Source organism: Propithecus coquereli, unplaced genomic scaffold (assembly GCF_000956105.1).
Source record: "Propithecus coquereli isolate 6110/MARCELLA unplaced genomic scaffold, Pcoq_1.0 Scaffold20, whole genome shotgun sequence".
Lineage (NCBI taxonomy): Eukaryota > Metazoa > Chordata > Mammalia > Primates > Indriidae > Propithecus > Propithecus coquereli.
Window position 1 is genome coordinate 12,741,837 of NW_012144967.1, and position 8,188 is coordinate 12,750,024.

General features: G+C 58.5%; 2 protein-coding genes across 3 annotated transcripts in view; one reads left to right on the forward strand and one right to left on the reverse strand.

The window, feature by feature from the left end:
* Positions 1-938, forward strand: part of WDR93 (WD repeat domain 93) — a 36,764-nt gene extending 35,826 nt beyond the window's left edge. Inside the window, exon 16 of one of the 2 annotated variants that reach the window (XM_012643789.1) lies at positions 594-938. In XM_012643789.1, coding sequence (XP_012499243.1) covers positions 594-693 — 100 coding nt within the window. In that variant the 3' untranslated portion in view covers positions 694-938. The remainder of the gene's footprint in view (positions 1-593) is intronic. The other variant, XM_012643790.1, reaches the window with a different exon arrangement.
* A 5,183-nt stretch (positions 939-6,121) lies between these two features.
* On the reverse strand, positions 6,122-7,160 carry MESP1 (mesoderm posterior basic helix-loop-helix transcription factor 1). The gene is made up of 2 exons (XM_012643683.1): positions 6,459-7,160; positions 6,122-6,196 (listed from the first exon to the last, which is right to left on the reverse strand). Exons 1-2 carry the CDS (start codon positions 7,158-7,160, stop codon positions 6,122-6,124), a joined length of 777 nt encoding a protein of 258 aa, XP_012499137.1.
* Positions 7,161-8,188: the final 1,028 nt, after the last annotated feature.

Consider the following 8,188-nt stretch of genomic DNA (forward strand, 5'->3'; position numbering starts at 1 on the left):
CAAGGCAGCAGCCGCCGCCAGGCCGCGCCCCTCCCCACCACACCCACGACCCTCCAGAACCGAGGCCGACGCCGCCCTGCTAACCGTGCCACCTCTGCACAGTGAGGGCCGATTCTGGGCTTCTTGGATGGTTCTGTAAGGAACATACATTTATTTGTTATTTTTTAAAAAAACAACTCTTACCTTTTAAAAGACGCAACTCAAACATCTTCATAAAAGTGGAATCCTCAAGATTCGTCCACATTGCAGCGCGTGGCCTTCCTGTTTAAGGCTCAGTGGCCCCTTGTAGGCATCCACCACATTTTGTTTGCAGATGGACTTTTAGTTCCTCAATTCTCCCGTCGCGTGTCTCGGTGAACTGGGGGAAAATTCGCTCTCCCGGTCTATCAGTGTGCACCTCGGGCTAGGACGGCAGCCCCGGCATTCCTCCGTGCGGGCCTTCTGAGCACCTGCTGTGTGCACCTGAGTCCTGAGGCCACAGAGGCGAAGCACGTGTGTCCTCTGAGAGGTCTCGTGTTAGCGCAGGGGGTCGAGGTCTGCCCCGGGGCGCGGGAGTGGGGAGGCTCCTCTCCTCACTGGTTGTGTGGCCTCAGCTTTCAGCTGCTGGAGAAGAACCAGGTGACGGAGCAGGAGCACTCGGCCCGGCTGCGGAGGTACTCCTTGTTTCTGCAAAGAGAGAACTTCAGGAAGTGACGCTGCCACCGCCTTGGGGCTCTCTGAAAAGGTTTCAGCCACAAGGCAGCTGCTCCTCACGATGCCCAGCGGCCAAGAGACACGCAAAGAGCCCCGGCTCAAGGGGCCTGGACTCGCGTCTGGGACCTCTGCAGAGCCAGCAAGGGGAAAGGTGTTATTCTGGGGACCTTCAACCACTAATCCTCTAGTCAGAGCCCTCAGGTGGGCATATGTGCACCCAAATAAACAGCGATGTTGTTCCCAGACTCCCAAGTTGCCGTGGTGTGTCATCCGTCATTCCCACCCAGCCCAGACCCCAGCAGCGCCCTGCCGATGGGTTCAACCAGAGGCCCAGGCCTGGTGAGGACCACCCACCCCCTGGGCCCTGGAGGGCCACTTTCCTCAAGCAAGCAAGGCGCCAGCCGTGTGGCCTCCTGTGCTCTCCACCCGCTTCCCCCTCTCTGCTGGCTCCTAACCTTACAGAATCACTCACAGGGCTGAGGCTGGGTGGTGGGACGACGGCCTGAGGCCACAGGAATGAGGCAGGGTCGGGGGGTGTGGTGGCAGGTGGGGCTGGGCTGGGAACACTAGAGGAGGCTGGGGGGCCAGGAGCAGGGCAGAGAGGCGCCTCCCAGAAAAACTAGACGAGGGGTCCCCAGCAGCTCCAGGGATATGTCTGCGTCTCTGAGGACACCGTGTGGTTCCTTTGAGAACTGAGGTGCTAGCTTTTCCCAGCCTGCAGGGTGGTACACTGCCCTGGGGCTGTGTACACTTCTCTTGGCAAACAGCTCCCTAATGGCACTGACACTGACTGTCTGGATGTCCCGTTGGATGGATGGGTCCCTGCCTGAGACACTCTGCCCCCTCCCCTCGCCGCCATGGGATTGGTAACGCAGCGGCAAAAGTAGCTTTCTACGGTCATTCTTTTCCGCCACACAGCAGGCACCGTGGCATCTCTCTTTTGAGGTTAGGGAGGAGGATTCAGGAAGAGGATCTTGGCCTCACACACCACCTGAAGGTGACGGGGAACCAGCGTTTATGTGGTTTGTGTATTTTACATTTAAGCCTTCAGTCGCCTGTCAAACACAGATCTTATCATTATCCCCATTTTACAGAGCGGGAAGTTGAGACTCAGGTTACACAGCTTACAACAGCCTGTATCCAGTCCTGTTTCAACAGCAGTTGCCCGAAACCCAACTCGAACTGCCTTTCGCAAAAAGGGGTGTTTGTTGGCTCAGATAACTTAGACAGCCGGGAGTAACGCTGGATCCACGTATCGAAATAGCGTCCGGAATCCCCCTCCGTCTCTCAGTTCTAATCCCCCTTTCAGGGTCACCGCTAACAGCGCCCATAGTAAACGTCCTTTGTCAGTTGTTCTGGCGAAGCCCTCGGCCTGCTCCTCACCGGCCTGAATGTGGCCTCATTCCTGCCGGTGCAGGCCTGTGGCACGTGCCCATCCCTGGAGGGGGTGAGGCTCGCGCCCCCCAAACTAGGCCGGATGAGGGGAAGAGGGGAAGAGCCGGCTGAGGAAAGGAAACTGACAGGGCCGTGGGGGAAGAAGGTGGGAGGGGTGCTGAGCCCGATGGGGAACCCAGCTCCTCCCTCTCCAAAGTCACCCGCTGCCAACATCAGGCCACCTCCCAGTTTCCTAGCGGGTGAGGAAGGGTGTGAGGAAGGGGTGGGAGGGAGAGGGGAGCTGAGGCGTCACAAGGAGCCTTACGTGCTGGGTCCCACAAGAGGGACAGGGGAGAAGGCAGCAGGGTCTGGCAGAGTCAGCATGAGGCTGGGGATCCCCAACAGGAGGCTGGGCTGCCCGACTCCAGCCACCTGGGGCCAGCGCGCCACCAGGCTGAGCGGGCCATGCCAGTGGCCCCAAAAGAAGTCCTTGCCCCTTGAGTGACAGAGCCCCTTGGATACATCAAGAACCTTCTGTCTTCTCAGGGGAATGTTGGGACTAGGGTGAGGCAAACGAGTGTCCGGGTGCAAAATTTAAGGAGGCACTCGCTCTCAGGGGTGGGACAAGCAGGGACTTTGCCCTGTGCTACCCCAGTCCTCCAGGAGGGAGTGTTTCAGAGTCGTGAGGCCTCCATGTACCACTTAGATGGCCTTGCTTATTAAGACCAGAGGATTGCTTAGGGTCAGGGGATGGTGAGGATCGAGTCCCGGCTGGACCTGAGCTCAGCCCCCTTCCAGGTGCACCGCCCACCCCACCCGAAACCTAGCCAAGCTCCCAGCCCTGCTCTGCGGACAGTCATTGACCACCACTCCTCTTCCTCTGTCCCTGCGTTCAAACTGTGACCGTGGCATGTCCTTGAATAAATTGCTTGAATGCACAACAGTCAACTTAGCTGCCCCTCAAGATGTTGGCCCATCCGCATCCACGTCTACACAGTACTGGTGTGGTCAGCAAGCAGAAGCAGGTTCCCTGCTGGCAACGACACTGGCGGCCAGTGCGTGTGAGGAACTTTATTCTACACTCCCCCGATACGCACGCGCGCACACACGCACACACCTGCCTGCCACGGCTTTTCCAAATACAGGATTTGTCAACTGCCCACCCACAGTTGTCCTCTTCCCCAGTAGCCACGTCTAGCTTGTGGAAAGTTCCTCGAGCTCCCTGGCTTCAGCTTCTCATGTGTGACCCAGGGATAAGTGCACACTGCCCACCTCTCCAGCAGCTCTGCGGCTAAAACGAGTTGAAATTAGGTAGCAAGTTTCGAGCCCTAAGCACGCAGCCTGGCCCACGGTCGCCGCTCTGAAATGCTCGTTTCTCTACCACTGGCATCTGACCAGGTGGGACTATGAAGGCTGCTCTGTGGGACACGGGGCAGCTGATGGCCAGCAGTGACCAGAACGCCCCCATCCCCGTGCACTCCTCACTCCCGCCTCACACCGGGCTGGGCCTGGGCCCAGACCACTGCAGACTGAGCACCCTGCCAGAGCCTCAGGGGAGGGCAGGTGCCGCTGAGGACCCTTTGTTCTTGGGACAAGCTGGTGTTCAGCTTAGCCAGGGCAGTGCACCCAGCGGTTAAGTACACAGGTCTGGGGTCACACCTGGGTCCAAATCCCAATACTGCCACTTAGCATCTGTACGGGCACCTTAGTTAGCCTCTTCCTTACTTAACTCGCCCCTTCTTCACATGGCCCTGTAACTGGGGGCACCTCACAGGTGGGCTGAGAACTGAAGGGAGAGAGGCTCCCCTCCCACCTGGCACGGGTGCCTACCTGGACACTGGTGTTCTCGCCGAGGATGAGCAGGTGGGGTTTCCTCCGGCATAGGGCCAGGAAGAGGGGCTGGGGTGGGAGGCGACCCTTCCTATCTCCAGTCTTCTGTCTCAGCCGCTATTAGCAGGGGCCTGTTAATGAAAATTCACACCCAGGTGCTAATAAACAGTGGGCTGCTCCCTGCTTTGAGCGGGAGGACAGGCCCTCTGCAGGGAAGTGGGCTGGCCAATGAGCCCCACTTATCTGTGAAAAGACTTGCTAATAACTTTAATTCCCCATCCTAAAACGCAGGGCCTTTGCCATGCAAATAGATTTTGTAAGCTGGGTTGGCTCCAGCAGAAGACTTCCCGCCCTACCCCAGTCAGGGTCTTGGGAGGGGAGTGAGAGATGGGGCAGAGGTGCAGGAAGGGGGGTCACGGAGGTGTGAGATCCCACCACCCGAAGGCCTCAGTGTTTGGATCCCACTCTCCGCAGCCAAACGCCAGCCAAGGGGCGCCCTGCTCAGGCCTGGACCCCTGAACTGCAGATTGGGGACCCGACCCCACTTGCATTACCACCCTTCCCTGGCCAGGGCCAGAGCATTAGAAATGACCTCTGAAGTGCTTTAGAAACAAACCCATCACCATCGATGGATGAACGGATAAACAAACTGTGGTGTCGTGCATTAACGGGCAATAAAGAGGAATGACGTTCTGGTACAGGAGACAACATACATGCACCTTAAAAACATGCTCAGTGAAAGAAGGCAGACACAAAAAGCCATACATTATGACTCCTTTTATATGAAATGTCCAGAATAAGCAACCTATAGAGACAGAAAGTAGATGACTAGTTGCCAGGGGCTGGGAGGGGGCAATAATGGGGGGTGATGCTAATGGGTGCAGGGTTTCTTTTTGGGGGTGAAAATGTCCTAAAATTAGTGGCAATGGTTGCACAACTCCATGAACATATTAAAGCCATTGAATTGTACACCTTAAAAGGGTGAATTTTATAGTGTGTGAATTCTATCTCAACAAGGCTCTTATAAAACACACTAAGGCCTTTATTCCAGACACCTGAGGGGGAGGAGAGAACTGGGTATCTACAGAGGGTGAAGGAGAGGGTTGGCAGAGACTACACCCCCTCGCCCCACCCCGGCCCACCCTCCAAGCCTGACTGCTCCATGGCGGGCTGAGGCTACACTCTTTCTGGGCTCAAGGCTCCCTCTCCCCAACACAGTGCTGCCTTGATCCGAAACCAGCCAATGCAGATGGCAGCACAGCAGCTGACTACTTGAAGGTCATCTGTGTGCATCTGCATGCAACCTGTCAGGCCCCTCATCTCATCCTAGCTAGGCTTCTAGGAGGTCATGGTTACATAAACTCAGGACTGCCCCACTGATGTTATTTATGTCCCTAAACCACGTGAGAGGGAAACCAGAGAGAAAGGAGATGGGAAAATCCCAGGGTCCAAGGCCAGGATGCTTCAGCACAAGGGTAGTAAAGCCTCAGGACACAGTGAAATGACCCCACGGAGCTGGTCCCCCCTCAAGCCCCAGAATGAATGGAGCTAACAAAATCCTTATTCTTCTGTAAAATGGCTATTGGGGTGTAATATGTGTACGGTACCTGATGTACAAAAAGTACTCAATAATAGAGTCGTATTTTCTACGGAGATACTTTGGTTTTATCCAGTTCCCCATCAAGTTCAAAGAAAAGATAAACAGATTCTACTTGCTGCCACTTTATCTTAGGAAGGCCCCACCCTACCCTTCCAGGATGACCCACCTGGAACAGGATATGCTGAGCCAGGGCTGGGGGCAAGGTGGAAGGGGCCTGGGCCTGTGGGTTTGCGGGACTGAAGATTGCAAGAGCCACTCCCAACTCCCCATGTTCTTCTTTGGAGGGGAGAGAGGGAGCTGCGTGTCCACCTGGAGGAAGAAGCAATTGCCAACTGACACCGGCACAGTTTGTTTATTCATAAATAAATAAATTCACGCTAGGTACAGACAGACTCCTGCCTGCTTCAAAGTGTCTACCCTATGGGTCCCTCCATCGAGGGAGGGGCTGGGGAGGGCTGTCCTGGATGGGGACAGGCTGTCACCTGCAGGAATGTCCATGCCAGTATCACTGGTGCCCTCTTCCAGGAAAGGCAGTCTGGAGAGGAACCATTTTGAAGGTGTGGAAGCCAAAAAGCTTCGGTGCTCACAGACAGGGCACCTGCTGTCCGTTGTCACGAGGGTTCCTCAGGCCGGCAGCCACTCCAGAGGTGAGAGGGGCATCCAGGTCTCTAACAGGGCCAGCACGTCGCCAGAAAAGAGCTGCAAGGAGAGAGAGAACAGCGTAGCCCTCAGCACTGGACGCCACGTGCCGGTGTCCGTGCTCGTAGGCTGCACTCTCGGGGATCTTTGGACCCTGTCCCCTGAGAGGCCTCTCCCTCCCCTCGTTGCTTGACGCCCTGGGCACACTACCTTGCTCCAAGAGCCAGCAGGCGAGACCAGGCTGCCGGCGGCGGTGCGGCAGGGTGGCCGGTCCTCGCAGTGGGGCTGTGTGTCGGGGTCGCACGCGGAAGGAGGTACTAACCGGAAAGGAGGGGCTCGGCTCCATCGCCTGCCCTTCGGGACGTGTCGCCTCGGCGTGCAGCACCAGCGGGTCGCGCGTCTCGGGCAAGACTTGGGCTTCAGGGCAGGCGGGCGGGGACCCCCAGGACGCCCCTGCGTGGGTAGCTGAGCCCAGGCCCGGGCCGCGCACCTGCACCTGCGGCTGCATCTGCGCCTGCGCGGGACCGCCGTCGGGGCAGAGCGGGCAGCCCCGGGGGCACGCCGCGTCGCTGTGCCGCCGGCGCCGGCGCTGCAGGCTCTCCTCGCTGAGGCCCAGCACGGCCGACAGGTGGCCGATGTAGCGGATGGCCAGGCGCAGCGTCTCGATCTTGGTGAGGCTCTGGCCGGCGGGCGCCACGGACGGCGGCAGAAAGCGGCGCAGCTCGTGCAGGGCGCGGGCGAGCGTGCGCATGCGCAGCTTCTCGCGCTCGCTGGCGCTCTGCCGCTGCCCGCCAGCCGGCCAGGTCCGAGCACGTCGGGGCGCCGGTGGAGTGGCCTCCGCGGCGCTGGAGCTGCAGGCGGGGGGTGCGGGCTGCGAGGGGCCGCGGGAGCTGTCATAGGGGCACGAACCCGACGAGTCCGAGGAGGAGGCCGGGGACGTGGAGTCCGAGTGGGCCCAGCCCCAGCCCTGGGAGAAGATCCAGTGGTCGTGGCTAAGGAGGCTCTGCGGAGGCGACTGAGCCATGGCCCGGGCTGCAGGCTGTGGGAGGCTGGGCTGGTCACCTCCAGGCCTGAGCTTTTATCTGGACCAAAGGTGCGAGGTGGCCCCCCTGCCAGGTTACAGAGAGGTGTCAAAACCCACAGAGCCTGGGGAAGGTCTGGGCAGGGGGGCCCTGGGAAAGCGGCCCATTTGCGGAGGTGTGGATTCTGACTCCTCCGGGGGCTCTAATGGAGGCCCCTGCAGCCCGGGAAGTGTGGGAGGGACAATTCGCATCTGGATGGAGCTGCTAAGCTTCTCACCGTGCTCCCACCCTTGCCCCCGCCCCGTCCACTGAGCACGGTGAGTGCCCAGGAGCGCCGCAGTGGCGGGTAGTGCCATGGTCCGTGGGCGGCCGGGCTGTCCCTCGGGTGCCTCATGGCCTCCATGAGGAGTGGCTGCTTCTCCCGTCACCATCCTCCAGGGGTCTGTGCCCGGTGACTTCTACGGAGTGCCTGCTGATATGTTGGGTAGGCGCGAAGACAAGCCTGGGGAGCGTGCCCTCAGTGACTGAGAACGGGGCGCACAGGTGGGCCCTTCTGGGGTCTCCAGAACCCACAGTTGTTGATTTGCTGAATGACACTGAGAGAGTCATCTCACTGCCCACGGTCTGTTTTTATCCCTGAGAGAGGGGACAGAGCAGCCTGCACAATAGGAATGGGCTACAGTGGGTGCCGAAAACGGGTGAAGGTGGCCCCCATGCCGGCCTCTCTATTGGCCGTATGACATTGGGTAAGCCAGTTACCTCCTCTGAGCCTCAGGTCCTCGTTGTGGCACCAACAGTAGTACAAAATGCACCTGGGGTGGTTGCTGGTACTAGGCGGGGCAATCCCTGTAGCACTTAGAAAGGGCCTGGCAAGTGAGCTGAATGTTTGCTGTTATTTTATAAAGAAGGTGCTTGCATTTTAAGGCGTTTGTGGGCATTATTCATTTAATTCATATTTATTTAGCAACCAGTAAATGTCAGGTGCACCAGGGTGAACGAGCAGCAAGCACGAGATTTTAGTCTCGTGGCA